The following is a 20,063-nucleotide window of genomic DNA, read 5'->3' as shown; positions in this document are numbered from 1 at the left end:
GCATTTCATTGTGTGTGTGTGTGTGTGTGTGTGTGTGTGTGTGTGTGTGCACAGCATATGCAGAGCTGGAACTTGGAGCAGGGTGTGTAAGGGCAGGCTGGAGGCCACCATAGTGGGGCTTGTGGTCTGCTCGCAGAGAGCCTTCATTTACTCTGGGTAGCTTTTGAGAGGGACCATTAAGGGACACTGGAAGAACTATAAGCACAGTTCAACCCTTTCATTGTCCATGCCTCCAGAGAGGCAACAGTTTGCTCAGTCTGTGAGTCAGGAGCAGGACTTAAATCTGAGTCTGTCTTCTAGAAGAGTGACCTTGGGAGGAGTGGACATGAAATGCTTACTGGCTAATAAATTATTGATCAGTGACTTTGCCCATCATCTCAGTTTTTAGCTGCCTCTTTTTATATTTCTATAAAAGTGAAATACATATTTTACATACAAAATTCAAACATTACAGAAATACATAACAAAGACAGGGAAGGTCTCCTGTTATCCCCTCTTTCCCCTGACTCCCTCATTGACAACCACCATTAATAGTTTGGTCTAGGGGCACCTGGGTGGCTCAATTGGTTAACCATCTAACTTTGGCTCAGGTCATGATCTCAGGGTCCTGGGATTGAGCCCCGCATCAGCCCCGAGTTGGGCTCGGCACTCAGGGGGTGGGAGTCTGCCTATCCCTCTGCTCCTCCTCCCATGCTCCCTCTCTCTCAAATAAATAAATAAAAATCTTTTAAAAAAATAGTTTGGTCTATATTCCTCTCTATTCCTCTCACTTAATCTCAAAAAATTTTGATAAAAATATTATACTTCTTTATACTGGATTTTTTTAAAAAAGATTTTATTTTTAAGTAATTTCTATACCCAACATGGGGTTTGGACTTACAACCCCAAGATCAAGAGTCCCATGCTCTATAGACTGAGCAGCCAGGTGCCCCATACTAGATTTGTGTGGTACGTATGTATTCATTCTGTTTTACAAGCTGTCCTTTCTTCACTTTTGGACAACTTTTTCTTTTTTTTTCTTTTTTTTTCTTTTTTTTTTCAAAGATTTTATTTATTTATTTGACAGAGATAGAGACAGCCAGTGAGAGAGGGAACACAAGCAGGGGGAGTGGGAAAGGAAGAAGCAGGCTCATAGCGGAGGAGCCTGATGTGGGGCTCGATCCCATAACGCCGGATCACGCCCTGAGCCGAAGGCAGACGCTCAACCGCTGTGCCACCCAGGCGCCCCTGGACAACTTTTTCTATGGTCGCATATAGAAATCTAGTTCATTCATTTTGGGACACCTGGCTGGCTCAGTCAGTAGAGCGTGTGACTCCTGGTCTCAAGGTCGTGAGTTCAAGCCCCATGTTGGGTGTAGAGATTACTTAACATTTTTTTTAATCTAAAAAAAAATTAAAATAAAATGAATGAATTAGATTTTTAAAAATATTCTAACTTTAAGTAATCTCTACACCCAATGTGGGGCTTGAACTCAACCCTGAGACCAAGAGTCACATGGTCTACTCACTAAGCCAGTCAGGTGCCCCTAATTCATTCATTTTAATAACTGCATTAGTGTACCATTTGGATTTGTACCATAATTCATTATCAGACCATATTGATGGATACAGGATTGCATCCAATTTTCACTATTATGAACGACGTACATACATATTTGCACAGTTTGAGAGACTTCTAGGACAAGAAATGATGGATCAAAGGACATGAACATTTAGTTTTAAAAGATACTGCCAAATCACCCTCTAAAAACTTGTGCCATTTCATTGTCCCACCAACAGTTACTATGAATGCCCATTTCCTCACATCCTTACCAACTATGGGTATTATCATTTAAAAAAATCTTTCCAACTTTAATGAAGCTGAATATCTCTCATATCCTTATTATCCATCTACATTATTCTGTGAATTATCTATTCATATCCTTTGCCTATTTGTTATTATGGTATACTTTTGGTCAGTGAATTCTTTTGGGCAATAATTATTGGCTTGATAAAAAAAATTAGGAAGTCTTTGTACCAAATTGCTAACAGTATTTATTTACCTCCAGGGAGTGAGATATAGAAAACAAGGGGGATATCTTCATTTTTATTTTATATCATCCTGTATTATTTTACAATCTATTTCTATTACTTTTGTAATTAAAAAAAATGATACAGAGGAAAACAGTTGTAACAACAAATAAATCTTTGGCTTGGATTCTCAATGGCTGGAAATTCATGTTGGGCACAAGTTTTTATTGATTACAAGTTATTTTTTGGTTTATAAGCCAAAAAACCCATTTATTGAATGCCTCCCAGTGAGCTGGCACTGCCCTAGGCACTTTCATAGATCTTTCATCCTCATCCTCACAACAGCCCTGTGAGGTAGGAATTGGTCCCATTTTACAGAGTTTTTAATAGGCACGAGATTATTGCTTTATATACTTCTATTTGCCACATGTTTTCATGGGCTAGAGGTTCTTATCGGCTGGTGATTCATTGGCCAAGAGCTCTCATTGGCCAAGAGTTCCTATAGGTTGTTCTAAGACTCAAATAATCCAAATACTAGAATTTTTCCCCCATAGGAGTGATAGGGTAGATGGGATAAAAATGGAGGAAGGAGAGTCCATAGGTCCTCCCTCTAAGCACCATTGAGCACCACTGAGTTTGCTTTGGTCTCCCATTCAAGGTGGAGGATGGGGGGGATGGGAAAGTAGGAGAGGAGAGAAAGTGGTTATAAGTCTTCTCGCTTCTTCAGGATGAGCTTCCTCACAAGTGCTGTGATCTGGGGCTTGATCTCCTCCACAGACACAGTTGGGTCCCAAGCCCCTACTACCTTTCCATCTGGGGCCACTAGGTACTTCCAAAAGTTCCAGGTGGGCTCCTTCCCAGAAGTCTCTAGAGAAAAAGGAAGAAGGAGAGCAAAGTGTGCTTCTCTGTATCCCTTCTCCTGGAATTCCACTACCAGTGTTCATCCTTCCCTTGAAGCAGTGGTTCTATTAGTTAGAATTAACTAAAGAAATTTAAAAAATCCTGATGCTCATGGGGCACCTGGCTGGCTCAGTCAGTTAAGCATCTGCCTTCGGCTCAGGTATGATCTCGGGGTCCTGGGATCAAGCCCTACATTGGGCTCCCTGCTCAGCAGGGAGTCTGCTTCTCTCTCTCTCTGCCCCTCCCCCTGCTTGTGCATGTGCTCTCTCTCTCTTTCTCTTTCAAAAAAATAAAATAAAATAAATAAAATAAAATAAAATAAAACAAAATAAAACAAAATGCTGATGCCCAGTCCACACCAGATTACTTAAATCGGAATCTCTGGTGTTAAGATTCAGGCATCAGTATTATTTAAAAGCTCTCCAGGAGATACCAATATGGCCCCAAGGTTGAGAAGTACTGCTTTAGGATTCTGTGAAGCGCTTGATAAAGCAGTATCAGATCCTCCTTTCTTAATGATCTCAACTACTGAATTGAATAGTCTACACCCTATTCTCAAATGAAATCTTAACGGTTTCCAAATGTTAGTCTGTGGACTGGTTGCATATGAATCATGGTGGTGGTGGTGGTGGTGGTATGATGGGGGTGGTTAAAATAAACAGATTCTTGGGTCCTGATTCAGTAAGTCTCAGTCTGAACCACTTTTAAGAGCTCCCCAGTTGCTTCTAAAGCAGTGTGAGGTTTGATCTATAACTATGGGAACCGGGAAGGTACTAATAAAAACACACAGGGGGAAAAAAGCAAATATTAGGATTGATCCATAGAGCAAAATTCAAATCTGCCTCAGTAAGGGATCTTTTGTTTGCTGCACTGTTGTTTTTCATTTACTCCTCCAGGCGAATGGGGGGTGGTGGTGAGGGATATGAAGGCAGTCAGCAGCATGGACTAGAAGGCAGAAATGGAGCCCCCAAAGGAAGAGAACGGCCCAAGGGAGGAAACAGGGCCGTAAAGACAAGCTTGGCCCATGACCCCATCTTGTGGTTCTGAGGCTCCTGGGGATGCAGAAGGGATCTATTTCTGAAATATTAAGATCTAGTATTTTTGGTTCCAAAGGTTTACCTCTCGCGGGCTACAAACTTTGCTCCTAACTCAGGACAGGAGATACCTGCCAGTGGTCTTGGTCAGCCTTCTCCAGGCATGTGGCATCCCCTGCTGCGCCTTGGTTTCTCTATCCTAAGTCCGTAAGCTTACCTAATTCACATTGACTGAATCTGAGGGCCTGGTCTCCTTTTAAGAACCCCTGCATATGAAAACAGGATCCCGGAGAAGTCTGTAAGAGTGACTCTGAGGGAGAACCTCAAGGCAGCCGGGCAGGGTGGGGGTTAGAAATATTTTCAGGCAGGCAATCTCTCAGCTCATCCTCAAAGATTAGTGCTGGAACAGACCATGAACCTACATGCAGGGGTCTGGAAGGGGCCCCAGGTCACCCAGCCAGCCAGTGGCTCTTGCTGCCCCAGGAGCCATGACCTCAGCCAGCTACCGGAAGATGAGGGAAAGGATCAGGACTCACGGATCAGGTACTTGAAGGCAGGGTGGGCACCAGCGCCAGTGACTGCGACCTTGCTAAACATGGGGAAAGAAACACTGTAGGTGCGGCGGGCGAAGCTCTCGATCTCCTTGTTGGTATCAGGCTCCTGCTGGCCGAACTGGTTGCAGGGGAAGGCAAGCACATTGAAGTGGTGGGGCCCCAGGTCCCGCTGCAGCTGCTGCAAGGCTCGGTAGTGCTGGTCCGTGAAGCCACACTCGCTAGCCACGTTCACCACCAGGGACACCTGGGTGGCAAAAACAAAACCCAGACACATACACAACTTAGTGACAAGTCACGCACTTGTACATGACCTGACAGGCCCACACAGTGACCCCCCCCAACCAATTAATAAGGCACAACGTATACATACATACACGTGCAATCCTCTCACAGATACATGAACATATGCACACAGGCATAAATGAAATCAAACATGCAGGGGCTTACAGGTATGTGTGCATACACATACATGACCATTCATGAGAATAAGAATACAATATCCATAAATGGGGATGCATATGCCCCAAGATACAAAAATATATCAGCATACATCACACATGCCCACAAACACACACAACACATTTACAGAGAGAGGAGCACACGCTGGTGAGCTCACAATCAGGAGGTAATGCAGGGGAGTGGAAAGGCAGATCTGGGTTCAATTTCTGGCTCAGTCAACTGGCACTCATCACTTTATATGGTCTCCCTTGTAATAAGCCTACTGTGAACCCACTGAAGGCAGGAGCTATGCCTGCTTCCCTCCTGGGCTTAACATATGGAAAAGAAAGCAGAAAGTGTGTGCTGAGTGAGTAAGTTAATGTGCACACATACACAGTCACCTGCGTGGGTATATAGACAGACATGGGTTTTCTTCGTAAAAGGACCCCAGAGCAATCCATCCCAGCACACAATATCACTTTCTTGAGTCACTAGACTAATCCTTAACTTTATTATCACCTTATAATAAATGCATTTATTTATAGCCTTTAGGTGATAAATACAAAGCTGGCTGATGGAACTCAATTATAATACCGCAATTAGAATTTTGGCACCAATGCTGTTTTTAGCCTCTAGTTATACATTGTTAAAGATTCTTAAATCTTACCTTGTGTCTGGGCAGCCCAGCCCTATCTCTTTGGCCACTGTTTTAGAAGAGCGGGGATTATACTTGCTGGCTCTGTAAAGAGGGCCACCTCCCAGAGGCAGCCTGGCACTGGACATGTGCAGGCACAAACTGCTCAGCCTAGACAGGGTTTCTCAACCTCCGCACTATGGATGTTTGGGGCCAGATAATTCTTTATTATGCAGGGGCTATCCTATTCATTGCAGGAAGTTTAGCAGCACCCCTGGCCTCTACCCACTAGATGTCTAGTTTTGACAGTCAAAAATGTCTCCAAACGTTGTATGTCTCCGGAGTAGTTGAGAACTTCTTGGCAGGATGATGAGAACCCTTGAGTTACAACTCCCCTACCCTGCCTCCACCAGGTAAGGAAGGACCCATCCTATGGGGCCATAGGCCGTTAGGACAACCTCCCTCATTTGTGTCAGCATGTCATTTTCTGCCCGTGGTGGTGAGAAACTAGGACCCTAACTCCCTTCCCTAGTTAGCGGCCTTCCTCTTTCTTCTCTGCTGGATCCCTGGACAATGAGAGCATTAAAGTTTGCTTATTTTTAACCTACATCTTGTGCGTCTCCCACTCTTTTGGAAGGAGGGAAGTTCTGCTTCTAGTTCCATACCTGAAACCAAAAAGTTCATCCTTAAAGTGACCAAAACATGGATGGACAGACACACCCAAATACACAGAGTTAATTCACATATATGTATATCCAAACATAGATACAGACTCAGGCGTACACATAGAAGTAAACAAACCATTTGCACACACGCCTCACTCAGGCCTACATGTACATAAGCTCACATTCTAGACAAGCACATTCCCAGGTGGTCATCTATTCATCCATACTCAACACTGGTCTAAATGACAGCCTTCCCAGTTAGCCTGAGGGCACAAACCATACACTCTTGCTCATGGCTTTGTCTCCAGGGTTGGACCCAGTGCCACACAGGTACTGGGAGCCAGTAAACCTTTTTCAATTTTTTAAAAAGATTGTGGTAAAATACACATACTGAGCCAGTAATTATTTACAGGTGAATGAATGACCCTATTGTCCCAGTGGTGGACCCAGCTTGGGTTAACTCGCAGAATCCTTTACAGTTTCCTTGGACTGACTATTCCTGGTTTCCCTTTAAACCTGGCAGTTAAGGGCTGAGGCTTTGGAGCTGGACTGCCTGGGTTCAAATTCTCCCTATATCTCTTAGTAGGTATGCGACTTTGTTCTTTTTTTGTTTGTTTTTTTTCAATTTCTTTCTGATTGCTTTCTTGGCTTCTCACTCCCATGCTTTTTAGGATTTACCAATGACCCAGAGTTTTAAAACACCCAGAATTCTGGGATCACTGCTCTGGGTCATTTTTCTCCAAGATTTCTGTTCCTCACATTCTGAGTGCCTTGTTACTTCTGAAAATAAATAGACTTTGTTCTATTTATGTCTTAGCACTTAGTACCACTGTACTAGGAATTACCTTGTTCATTTCTCTGTTCCTGTTTATTGTCTCTCTCTTTTCCATTTCATATAAGCTCTATTAAAGTGGAAACTTGTCTGTACACCACTGTATCCCAGGGACCAGCCTAGTACTTAGTATGGAGTAGGTGCTCAATAATAATGAATGAATGAAAAGCAGAGCTGATCAAGTGCTAAGCCTGGGGCTCTCTGTCAAGCTGCACTAGAAGGAAGGAGAGACCTGACTGGGAATGGGCCCTACTCTTATTGGCTCTTTGTCCTCAGTGCTAGATGAGTTTCCTGCTGGGGCCCACCAAACACAGGAACAGAGCACTCTACCAAGTGCTTCTGATGGAGGAAAATGTTGAGGTTTGGAGCTGACGGCCAAGAAAGAATTCTTGAGACATCTTTGGTGTAAAAAGGTGCTTTTATTCAAGCCCGAGGACAGGACCCGTGGGCGGAAAGAGCTGCTCTGGGATCATGAGGAGTGGTTCATTACGTACTTTCAAGTTGGGTGGGGGGTAGGGATAGCGCAAGCCTCCAAGGTATTTTGGAAAAAAGGTTTCCAGGATCCTGAGGGAGCTAGCCATTGTTGGGAAAAGGTCATTTATTACTGTTTAGTAAGAACTCAGACATGAGACCCTTCAGGTGTGTATCAGTTGGTCATTTGCTTGGAGGATGATTGCTAACATCTTGTAGGGTAGAGATAAAGGAAGTTTCCAAAGGAATTTTTATATGTTAAAATAGACTCACAGGATCCTGGGGGGTCAGGCTAAGATTGTCTTTTGCCCTTAGCGAAGTGTCAACATTGAGGCAGCTGAGCTCCAAGATCACTCTACCTGTTCAAGGACTTGTCCATGGGCTGTGGGCCATAAGGAAATTTAATTTTTTCTTTTGCCTTTGTTTCCCGTATCACTTCCACACCGTCATCTCATTTGAAATACACCTTGGGGGACAAGGAATATTGCCCCCAGGACTCCCAGTGTAACTGGGCATTTTAAGATTTAGAAAGTACTTTCTTCACTAAAGACTTCCTCCCAGGAGAAGAGTGCTGATAGCCATTTTTGTGCGGTCCATCCAAATCTGAACTCTGTACCTATGTGTCCATCACCAACTTCCCACCTTTCCCACACCAAGGCCCTACCTAGATTCATCTTTTCTTTTCTTCTTTTTTTGTCTCAGGTCCATCTTGAGAAATGGACTTGGAGCCCTCTTCATAACACACAGTGCCACATCTAGGCCTTTGAATATAGTGTTCAAGGCTCCTCTTGGGCCCTCCCTACTCTCTTCAGCCTCATCTTACACCGCTCAGCCTCATGCTTTATACTCCTGCAAGCAGAACTGCTTGAAGTCCACCCACCCCTCCTCCATCCTTCTTGCTGTTTGCTTCTGAGCCTTGGTATGAACAGTTCTTTGCCTGGAATGCTCTTCTTGGTCTTGCCAAAACTCTCTCTCGTTTTAAAGACTCACCCAGGCACATTTTCTGTCTGAGACCTCTCTGAGCTGAGATTCCTTCTTGATAAGGAGATAACAGTGAGCCTGGGTGACTCTTGTAGCTCAGCCCCAGCTGCCATCTTAGGAGTTTGCCCAGAGAAGTCCACAGATGGAAGGGTGATTCTCCTCCACGCTCTGTGCTTTCTAGAGATGTGTGGCCCTGTGCAAATACCCTTCCTCTCTGGGGCCTTAGCGTCCCCTCCCTCTAAAAGAAGATCTGTGTAAGGTCCCCGGGCATCTGATTAACTCTCCCTACACTGCACATTCATTTTCACAATGCTCTCATTCGACTCAATATCAGCAACAATCCCAGCTCCAGACCCGGAACTGGGGGTGGGAGAGACAAAGGCGACAGGATGCCAGGGTGCTTGCCGACCCGTGCAGAACAAAGCCTGGGCCGAGGCGAGCAGCCTCTGGGGAGAGGTCCGGACTCCAATACCCAAAGTCGCTGGGAGGGAAATCGGCGTCGGCTGGGAGAGTTTCGGGTTTCAGTGCGCGCCAGGGCCGTGCCACGTCGTCGCTGGACAGACTCAGCGCAGGATCTGGGGGCTCCGCACCCCGTGGGGAATGCCTGGGGTGGCGGGAGCCAGGGCAGGGCTGCGGAGGCCCCTCGGAGCCACACCTGCAGGATCCCGGGCCGCGGGGCTCGAGCACCAGGCCCTGCCGGGGCGGCGCCGAGGCCCCGCGGGCGGACACTCACCGAGCCGCGGTACTTCTCCAGCGACACCAACTTGCCCCGGATGTTGACCGCCTTGAAGTCGTAGAAGTCCTGCTCCCGCTGCGCGCAGGCCGCGGCCGACAGGAGCAGCCACGCCGCCACCAGCGCAGCCACCATGACTGGATCCCGAGCTGCGGCGCTGCGAGGGCAAAATCGAGGCGGGGGCACCCATCGTGGGGGGCGGGCGGAGGCGGCTCCGGCGCCGGCTGCTGGGGAGGATGGACGCGCCCCCTCGCCTTTTGCCCCGCTGGCACTGGAGCACCGGTCTCTGGACCTCAGTCTCCCCACCTGCACCGCGGGAGCGTCCGACTGCGCGCTGGTTCCCTGACCCCAGAGCCATGATTTGGGGATTCTGACCACTGAGACCATTCGGATCAGTAGCAGCGAGGCTCCGTCTCGTTCCAGGACGCAGCAACTTGGTAGGGAAAGGGAGGTGAAAAACTGGATCTGAGAGCTCAACTCTTAATGAGCTCAGTGGCCTTAAGCTGGTTATGCCACTTCTCTGGGCTTTGGCTTCTCCAGCTGTTCAGTGGGGCTAGCTAGCTAGCCTCCCTTCCTGACGCAGCCAGACAGTATAGAATGGGAGTAATAGAAAAACAAAGGCCAGACTTTGCTGCTGCTGGCAATCTCCAGGCAGAATTCCTGAGGCTTACAGATTGGAAAACTCCTACAGCTCTCTCAAGGACTTTCTGCTTTACCGTTATAGCTTTGCTCTTATTAGTGTCACTTTCCTGCATTGCTGAAAACACTCCCCAAGATATATTTGCAATTACCTCCTGAGCATACGGCCCACTGATAGACATCTGAAGGGTCTCATGACTGATGTTTTACTAGGCAGTAGTAAATAACCATATCTTAGCAGCAGCTAGCCCCCCTCAAGGTCCTGAAAGCTTTACTTCCAAATTCCTTAGAGACTTATGCCATCCCTAACCCCCACTAACTAAAAAGGATATCATCAGTCACTTCCCACAACCCCAGTGCAGCTCTTTCTGTCCACAAGTCCTGACCCCATGCTTAAATAAAAGCACCTTTTCGCACCAAAAACGTCTCAAGAATTCTTTCTTGACCATTTGCCCCTGGTCCACATCACTTCAAAATGCTTTGTCAGCTGAATGGTGCCTACAAACTTTAGGTGAATGAATGTATGTTTCCTGAGAGAGATGGCACAGAGAAAGGGAAGACAAGACAGAGGGCCTGTTGGAGGTTGGGTTTTGGGGAAGCAGATTCTGAGATGGAGGTTACAGTGCAGGAATTTATGAGGGAGCACCCTTGGGATCAGCAACTGTGGAAGGGAGGGAGGGAACAGGAGCAGGCACAAGTCCAGAGCTGCTTGCAGGCCCAAGACAGTCTTGGCTGACCCCATGGAGACTCTGGAGCTAGAATGGCCCATCAGAGTAGTCCCCAGATAAACTAAAATGGCCAGGCCATGGCTTCATATCCCTGCTTTACCAGTCGTTGGATGTGGGGCCATCTGGGTAGGGGCGTGACAGGAGCCAAGGTGACCCTGTCCCTGGAGGGGCCGATAGTTAAAGGCTTTCCACTGCCAGCACTGCCAGCAGTTGGTGTCTCAGGTCTTTACTGATGGGGAATCTGGGCGGCACATCACAGTGTCTCCCACACTCAGAAAACCCTTACTGAGCCCCACAAAGTGCCAAGCGTGGTGTTGGGTGCTGATGCTGTCCTAGTTCTTCAGGCGCTCACAGGCTGCTGTGAGAGTGTAGCCCAGGCTCAGGGGTGAAAGAGCCCCGGGCTCCAGGGGTCCCAAGCAGACCAAGTTCAGCCACTTGTTACTGACAAAATCCAAAGGCAGAGAGATGAGTGGTGGTGAAATGAGAAAGGAGTTTATTTTAGTGAGGCCAACACCAGGACTAACCTCTCAAAGACTATCTCCAAAAGTGCCAAAAGTACTTCCACGTTTATATAAGGAAAATGTGGGACAAAAGTGGGTGGGTACATGCAGGTAGGCAGTGGCATTCAAATAATCATTGTCTTGGAGTCAGTCATGGTCAGGATCTTGCTGGCTCAGGGCAGTCCTGATTACTTGGGAGGGTAGTTTGTATTCCCATCAGGGGATGCTTTGCCTGCAAGGTCTTCCATCTGAGCCAAGAGGCAAAATGGAAAAAAGAACCCAACTAGAAAACCTGAGGTCAAAATGGAGGCAGCCAACGGTCTCTTTCATGAGAAACCAGGTAAACTGGAGATTTGATGTAATGTGGCAAGGACTAAGCACTCCTACAGTCATTGAACAAACACTTACTGAGCACCTGGTCTGTGCCGGGTTCTGCTGTAGGTGCCTCTAATGCAATGATGAGCAAGACAGCATCGTCCCCACCCAGGGGGAGACAAGTATTAACTAATTCATAAATAAGTCTATAATTACTACTGTGTTAAGTACCATCTAAACTAGCCTGGTAGGGGAAGGGGAGGCAGGTAAGGAGGGCTTCCCAGAGGAAGGAAAGTTTGAGCTGCCCTCTGAAGAATAAATAGAAAGTAGCCAGGTTGAAGCAAGGAAGCAAGTGCAGAGGTCCTGAGGGTGAGAGAAACATGGTGCTTTGAGAAGCAAAGAAGGCTAGTCTGGCTGGGGCAGAGAGAGCAAAGGGTGAGAGGGGAAGGTGATGAGGCAGGTAAGGGTGAGGTCACATAGTACCTGGTAGGCCACAGTAAAGATTATGGTCTTTCAGCCAAGAAATGAGGGTGGTTAGTTGCTGTTGTTATTTGTTTGTTTGTTCATATTTTAGATGGGGAGAGGGGCCGAGAGAGAGGGAGAGAAAGTATCTTAAGCAGGCTCCACGCCCACCACCTGGTCTTGATTTCATAACCCTGAGATCAGGACCTGAGCTGAAATCAAGAGTCAACGCTTAACTGATTGAGCCACCCAAGTGTCCACTGTTGTTGTTTTTTAAAGCAGGGGAGTGGCAGAGAGTCTTATGATGTTCCAAAGACTGTGCATAGAAACGGGAAAGAGCACATGTGTTCTAGACACTGAGGTAAAGGAAACTCTGGGTTTTTAAGGCCTAGAGGCAGTTGCTAACCTAGCAGTTAGGAAAGTCTTCCTGGAGGTGGTAACAACAGAATCATGTCTTCAAAGAGGAATGGGAATTCTCCAGTTTGGGGAAGAGGAGGGCAGAATGTCAGCTTGAGAGAGCAGTGTCTGAAGACACAGAGTCTTCACGAGTCTGCTTGGCTCTTGGGATGAGAAGGGTAGAGGGTAGATGAGATTGGAGTAGTCATCAGGGGCCAGATGGAGAAGGGTCTTAAGTGCTAAGCCAAGGAGCTTGGACTTCACTCTATGCTGTGATAAGCGAAGTTTTGGAAGGTGGGCACAAGATCACATAGTTAATGAAACTCAAATCCAGGCCTTCATATTCAAACATGAGATCTTTCTGAACTGCCAAGTGGCCTCTCTCTTCTGGAGGAGACAACATTATCAAGGAGAGGAGGAAAAGGAGAAAAGGTGCTCCCGGCAAGCGCCAAGACAGAAATAAAGTGCTCCTGCCATTCCCACTCCCTCCCCCACCCCCACCCCCACCGTGGGAGCCGTCACTTGTGATGCTTCTGTGGTATTAAATGGCTCCCGCTTTGCTGTGCCCCATGAAGATGTTGATCTCCCTTCCTGCCATCTGTCCCTTTCACTCAGCCTCTCCCTGGATGTCCCAATAACCATGAGTTCTCAAATTCTGCTCCATACAACTTAGAGTTTTGCAAGCTTGGCCAAGTTATTTCCTGTTAAAATCCAGATGGGCAGGCATTTCTACTAAGCAGGAAAAAAAAAATAGTGATGAAATGTTTCTCACTAAAGTTTCTCTTCTGGGGCCTATCCTCCTCCCCTGTTCATGCATGGGGACCCAGGTCAGATGTCACCCTCCTCTGGTACTACACTTACTCACTCTCTCTTCTCTGACGCCTTTGTAGCTGGTATATTTTCCTCTTGGTGGGCTGGTGATAATATTGTGTAGGGTTTCCATGGCCGTCTTCCCCATCAGCCATTGGAGCAGGCTGGACCATATCAGAATCATCATTGTCCCCCTGGCATACACTAGCTATTCAGCAAATATTCATTTTTCTTGAAACTTCTGGTGACTTTTATTACTTTTCTATGCTAGAATCTGATATGAGATGCTATTGATTTTAGCTATCAGTGTATATTTTGTCATTTTGTTTTCAGTCCACTATGAATTTTTTGTGTTTCCAAGAGTACAGCTATTTCCAAGCGGTTTATCTATACAAGGGGGAGACCCACAGGCACACACAAACGCACACAGAGTTAGCTGAGTGCCTGAAAGGATAGGGGACTCACTCCTGAATATCCTGTACTCCTTTTCCCCATAGTAACTTCAAAGAAGCTTTTTATGGGTATTTAGAATACTCATTAGTGTTTTGTTCATTCCTCAAACTACTGATCACCTACTATCTACAAAACACATCTTTAAAAAAGATTTTATTGATTTATTTGACAGAGGGAGAGCACAAGCAGGCGGGGCAGCAGAGGGAGAGGGAGAAGCAGGTTCCCTTCTGAGCAGGGAGAGGGATGCAGGTCTTGATCCCAGACCTTGGGATCATGACCTGAGCCGAAGGCAGACGCTTAACCAACTGGGTCACCCAGGCACCCCAACAAAACACATTTTAAGGGCTAGGAATACAGTAGTTAATAGGACCAAAAAAAAAAAAAAAAAAAANATAGGACCAAAAAAAAAAAAAAAGACAATAGTTCTTGAACTTACATTCTTGTAGGGGGAAAAAGAATAATAACTAAAATGTATAATATGAAACACATAGTACATTAGATGGTGATGACTGGGGAGAGGGACAGAGAATGTGGTGGTGAATGGTGGGGGGATGGGCGGGATTTTGCAACTTTAATTCAAATCATCAGGAGGCCTCACTGAGAAAGTGGCATTTGAGCAAAGACCTGAAGAAAGAGAGCAAACAATGGGGAAAACTAGTAGAAGAGCAACATTCCAGATAGAGGAAACAGCAAGTCCACAGGCCCTGCGGCGGGAGCATGCAGGTGTATCTGGAGAACTGCAAAGAGGCTAGTGTGGCTGGAGTGGAGTGGATGAGGGGAGGAGTAGCAGCGGATGACACTAGAGAGGTCATGGGGTGGGAGCAGCTGGTACTGTAGGGCCTTACAAGCCATTGTAAAGACATTGGCTTGGAATCTGAGATGTTAAGCCATTCAAGAGTTTTAAGCAGGTGCATGGAGCAAAGGGTGCATGGATGGCTCAGTCGTTTGAGTGTCTGACTCTTGATTTCGGCTCTGGTCATGATTTCAGGGTCGTGATGATGTAGTTTTTGAATGTTGTTGAGGTCTGGAGCCAACAGCCAAGAAAGAATTCTTGAGATGTCTTTGGTGCAAAAAGGTGGTTTTATTAAAGCCAGGGGACAGGACCCGTGGGCAGAAAGAGCTACTGCCCCAGGGTTCTGAGGGGTGACTGATTATACACTTGGGAGTTGGGGGACATAAGGGAAAAGGGAGCTTTTCAAAAGAACTTGTGTATGCTAAAGAGGACCTACAGAGATACTAGAGGCCTTGTCATTGTCAAGGTGGTTTTCCCCTCTAGTAAAGCCTTAACGTTAAGATTGTTGGGAGTTTCCTTCTGGAAATTAGCTTATTGGTAACAATGCTTTTTTTTTTTTTTTTTCTTTAAATCACTAAGACGTTTGTAACTGAGGGAGACTTTGTAACTGAGGGAGACTCGGTTTACTGGACTGTGCTCTCTGTAAGTTAACCATTTGTTTTTCCTTCCCTTAGCTTTAGAGCAGCCAGGAGTGCCTGAGGAATGTCACGCATTGCACACCTGGGAGTTGGGGGGATTGCCAGGTGTCAGCTTGTGTTTTGCCCTCAGCTTGCCTTCTGCTCCCTCATCAGTGGGATAAGCCCAGCGTGGAGCTCTGTGCTCAGCTTGGAGTCTGCTTGTCCCTCTCCCTCTGCTCCTCCCCCACTCGTGCTTTCTCGCGCACTGGCTTTCGAGCTGTCTCTCTCTCTTAAATAAATAAATAAATAAATAAAGTCTTTTTTATTTTTTTTAAGCATTTTATTTTATTTTATTTATGTGACAGAGAGACAGCCAGCGAGAGAGGGAACACAGCAGGGGAGTGGGGAGAGGAAGAAGCAGGCTCCCAGCGGAGGAGCCCGATGTGGGACTCGATCCCGCAACGCCGGGATCACGCCCTGAGCCAAAGGCAGACGCTTAACGACTGCGCTACCCAGGCACCCCTATAAAGTCTTTTTTAAAAATGAAAAAAGGAAAAAAGTTTTAAGCAGGGGAATGGCATTTCTAATTCATATTTTAGCAGAATCACTCTGACTGCAGCATTGAAGTAAGGAGAACCGTCAGGAGGCTAATACAATAATCGATGTGAAGCAAAACATAGGCTTAGACAAAGCGATGGCAGTGGAGGTGGTGCAAAGTAGTCAGATTCTAAATATATTTTGAAAGTAGAGGCAAAAGGATTTCCTGATGGTTGTAGGGTATGAGAGAAAGAGAAGAGTCGTGGATGACTTTTTAAGGTTTTAGCCAGAGCAAGTGGGAAAATGAAGTTTTACCATTAATCGAAATGAAGACACCTACAGTGGCCAACTGGCTTGGGATGGAAAATCAAGAGCTCAGCTTTGGAGTTGCTTATTAGTAGTGGTATGCTGGTAAAAGTTTGACAACTGGTTCTCCAAGGGAAAAGCGTGTGTGTGTGTGTGTGTGTGTGTGTGTGTGTGTGTGTGTGTATGCGCACGCGCACCCGCCCATTTAAATGTATTAGAAATGGACACATAGCATCCAATTCACAAATAATAAAATTTAGTAGTTGTCCTCCATCTGTGGGAGGAGATAGGTTCCAAGACCCACAGTAGATGCCTGAAACCAGGCAACAAGTGCAAATAATAAAACAGAATAGTTATAACAATGTACTATAAAAGTTACATGAATGTGGTCCTTCTCTCAAAACATCTTGTACTGTGTTTGTAGTCGGGGCGCAGGGGTGCAAGAGCACCTGGCTCCAGGGGTCCCAAACACACTGAGTTTGGCCACTTGTTGCTGACAAAATCCAAAGGCAGCGAGATGAGTGGTGTTCAAACTAGAAAGGAATTTATTTCAATGAGGCCAACACCGAGACAGAGGACTAGTGCGTCTCAAAGCCTGTCTCCAAAGCTTGGAAAATACTTCTAGGTTTCTATAAGGAAAATGTGGGACTGTGTGGGTGGGTACATGCAGGTGCACGGTAAAGGTCAGGTTGATCATTATCTTGAGGTCAATCACGGGCAGGGTTTTTCTGGCTCAGGGCAGTCCTCATTGCTTGAGGGGATAGTTTGGGCTCCCATCAGGGGATGCTTTGGCCGCAGGGTCTTTTGCCTGAGTTAAGAGATGAGCAGGAAAGAAGAACTTCATCAATGTGAGAGTAGACTGAGGTCACAATGCAGGTAGTTGACGTCCTCTTTTGTATTCACCCTTCTTGTGATGACGTGAGAGAATAAAATGCCTATGTGATGAGAGGAAGTGAGGCGAATGACTAGACATTTGTGGTGTAGTGTTAGGCGACTGTTGACATCAGAAGGAGGACTTTTTCCAGACTGCAGTTGACCTGGATAAGTGAAACTGCTGAAGGCAAAGCCTGGGGCAAGGGAGGACTACTTTATATAATACTCACTCCTTATCATAAATTCCATATGGCCAATTAATTCTCACAGAATGCCTTCATTGATTTTTGCCAAACTTGTTTGTTTGCTTGTTTATTTGTTTTTAAATGAATTTTTAAAGTTATTTATTTGAGGAATCTCTACACCCAATATGGGGCTCGGATTCACAACCCCAAGAGCAAGAGTCACACGCTCTACAGACTGAGCCAGCCAGGCACCGCGATTTTTGCCAAATTTATATCTGCAGCCAACTAATGTTTTCAGTTGCTGAACAAGTATTGTTCCAAGGTTCAGCCATAAAAAAGAATGAAATCTTGCTCTTTGCAACAACATGTAATAAAAATGACCCCTAGAGCAGTAGGCTAAGCAAAATAAGTCAATCAGAGAAAGACAAATATCATATGATTTCACGCATATGTACAATTTAAGAAACAAAACAAAGAAAAAGAAAGGGACAACCCAAAAAGCAGACTCTTAACTATAGAGAACAAACAGGTGGTCACCAGAGGGGAGGTGGGTGAGCAAAAGGGTGAAACAGGGAAGGGAATTAAGAGTATACTTACAGTGATGAGCACTGAGTAACATATAGAATTGGTGAATCAGTATATTGTACACCTGAAACTGATATTACATTTGCCAATTTCTGCAGTGTAATACTCTCACCATGGTTGGTTTCGGGGCTACCAACATGATGTCACTGAATGTGGAGTTAGGAAGAAATGAAAGAATAGCACACCATTAAATAGTATTTCCAGAATACAGAGAGAATAGATGTAAATAACACCAAGAGCATAGGAAACAATAAAATATAGGAAAGTGATGAGTGTTGGGGTCCCTGGGTGGCTCAGTTGGTTGAGTGTCTGACTTTAGCTCCAGTCTTGATGTCGGGGTCCTGGGATGAGGCCCTGCATAGTGCTCTCCGCTGGGCGGGGAGTCTGTTTCTCCCTCTCCCTCTGTGCCTCCCCCTGCTTGTGCTCTCTCAAATAAATAAATGAAATCTTTAAAAAAAAAAAAGTGATGGTTTTGAATATTACCTTTGTTTTTAATAGAATTTATTTAATTTTAAGTTTATATAATTTAATTTTTAGTAATGGCTGTGTTTAATAAGAGGCTGGAAAAATTCCTGAAAAAGTAACAGTTGGCTCTAGGAGCCGGGTCCAGACACCACTCCCTTCTCTGTTTAGGTTGGGTGCCTGAGTCTGGACTTGGAGGAGAACTCCAGGTCTGATACATAAATTTGGGAGTGGACAGCACATAGAGTATTTAAAGCCATGATACTGGATGATGATGGAGAGTTGGTGTAGATAGACAGGAGAACCAAGAACAGTTCTTGGGACTCCAACGTTCAGCATCAGGGAGATGAAGACATCAGGGAAATGAGAGACTTGAAAGAGGAGCTAGAGGAAGAACAAGAAGCAATAGAGTGCAATATTAGGGAGGCCAACTGACAGATTTGTCTCAAGAAGGAGGTTTTTTTTTTTCTATTTTGTTTTTTGTTTTTTAAATTTTTAAAATTCTTCATTTTTTGTTTGCTCGTTTTACCAAGAAGGAGTTATTAAGAAGTCAAATGCTGCTGATGGTAAGACTAGGACAGAACTGAATAGTGGATTTATCAATTTGTCCTTAGCCGATAAAGAGACTCTAACAAACAAAAATACAATATTTTCATGCTTTTTGCCATTACTCATCCTGCTCCCTCTGCTATTCCCCCCCCTTTCCTTATCCTTACAGCAAGCTCCCATCCTGCTTCCAGGCTTTATCAGTCAGTCTCAATAGGAAACAGATGACACACTCAGATTAGGACAATTAGACAAAGGTTTTTTTACAAAGGGACTAATTTCAAACATGTGGGTGGGGTATAGAGGAAGACCAGGGAGAGTTCAGGAACCTTATGTGAGCTGTTAAGCCCCTTGACCCGAAAGGGTGGGGGCTGGGAGGAGAGATTATACAGAAAGTGGAAGAGTCCTGTGCATCCAGCCAATGTGAAAGGGACAGTTACCTTCGAAGAAGTTTCACAGCCAGCTAAAGGGAGACTTGCAGGAAGTAGCCTGGGAATTAATTACCCAGCCCTCACATTCCTCCCTCTCACGATCCCCTGCAGGGGCATTGGCACATACCTAAGTAGAAGCCAGGGAGCAAAGGAGCCAAATGACTTTGTCTGCACAGGTTCACTGTACTGGGCAGATAGTGAGTGGACAGTGGATCTAAAGAGCCAAACAATCAAGAAAGAGCCAAACAGAAGGAATCCAGCACACAAACCCAACTCTGAAAACCACTTCTGAGGCTTTTCTCAACATCCTTTATTTTTGAGTAATCTTTACACCCAACACGGGGCTCGAACACACAACCCTGAAGATCAAGAGTCCCACACTGCGCCGATGGAGCCAGCCAGGCCCTGCTCTCAGCAACTTTAGGCAGCTAGGTGTGCCTGTTCTAAGCTTCCCTCTAGCAGTACTTAACGCTGTATTGCCGTGATCCTCAGTCCTGGGCACGCCTTAGAATCACCTGAGGAGCTCTTAAAAAATACTGACGTCCAGTCCCACTCCAGCCCAGTTGAATCAGAAAGCCTGGGAAGATGTCCTCAACATTAGTGCTTTTAAAAAATCCTCAGGTAGTTCTAAGTTGCTGCCAGGACTGAGGACCGTGGCTGTGTTGTCACTGCCTACCTACCTATGCTTCCTTGAGGAGTGTCTGAGTGCTTTGAGGGTAAGATCATGTCTTTAACACGCGGCATGGAACTTGATACAGGGCAGGTGCTCAGGACATGAAAGTTCACATTACAGAGTATGGTGACTTCACATTTTGTGTAATTTTGTTAGGATTGTGGTATATTTGTCACCTCGGGCATTGTTTTCAAACTGCAAGTTGCAACCCATTAGTAGGTCATAGAATCAATTTAGTGGCTCAGACCGGTATGAGGGGTGAAAAAAGACTTGAATAGAAAATATCAGAGTAGGTCCCATAGAGTAAGTGTTGGTGTACTATTGTGAAACAGGTATGAGTGATCCAGATTACGACATAAACTATGTTTCTACTGTGGCTTGCATTCACAATGCTTGAAATCCACTGACCTTGGACAAATAATCTGACTCACTGTGCTTCTGTTTCCCTATCATTTAAGAAGGGGGTAATAATAGTACCTCCTACTTCATGGGATTGTAAA

At 45.6% G+C, this 20,063-nt stretch overlaps 1 protein-coding gene across 1 annotated transcript; it reads right to left on the bottom strand.

Moving 5' to 3' along the window:
- Nucleotides 1-1,524: 1,524 nt before the first annotated feature.
- On the bottom strand, nt 1,525-9,934 carry GPX7 (glutathione peroxidase 7). The gene is made up of 3 exons (XM_011220387.3): nt 9,253-9,934; nt 4,481-4,742; nt 1,525-2,877 (listed from the first exon to the last, which is right to left on the bottom strand). The coding sequence occupies exons 1-3, from the start codon at nt 9,637-9,639 to the stop codon at nt 2,714-2,716; spliced, it is 813 nt and encodes a 270-aa protein (XP_011218689.2). The 5' UTR covers nt 9,640-9,934; the 3' UTR covers nt 1,525-2,713.
- Between the last annotated feature and the right edge of the window lie 10,129 nt (nt 9,935-20,063).

Source organism: Ailuropoda melanoleuca, chromosome 2 (genome assembly GCF_002007445.2).
Source record: "Ailuropoda melanoleuca isolate Jingjing chromosome 2, ASM200744v2, whole genome shotgun sequence".
NCBI classification, from domain to species: domain Eukaryota; kingdom Metazoa; phylum Chordata; class Mammalia; order Carnivora; family Ursidae; genus Ailuropoda; species Ailuropoda melanoleuca.
This window is presented reverse-complemented; position numbering and strand designations above follow the sequence as displayed.

Bases quoted from the DNA above. Each gene is read 5' to 3' on its own strand.
- GPX7 (XM_011220387.3), bottom strand. From the start codon at position 9,639: ATGGTCTCAGTGGTCAGAATCCCCAAATCATGGCTCTGGGGTCAGGGA. The intron at 4,743-9,252 runs GTGAGTGTCCGC...TTTGCCACCCAG, and splicing joins TGGAGAAGTACCGCGGCTCG to GTGTCCCTGGTGGTGAACGT. The intron at 2,878-4,480 runs GTGAGTCCTGAT...CTTTTTCTCTAG, and splicing joins TGCCTTCAAGTACCTGATCC to AGACTTCTGGGAAGGAGCCC.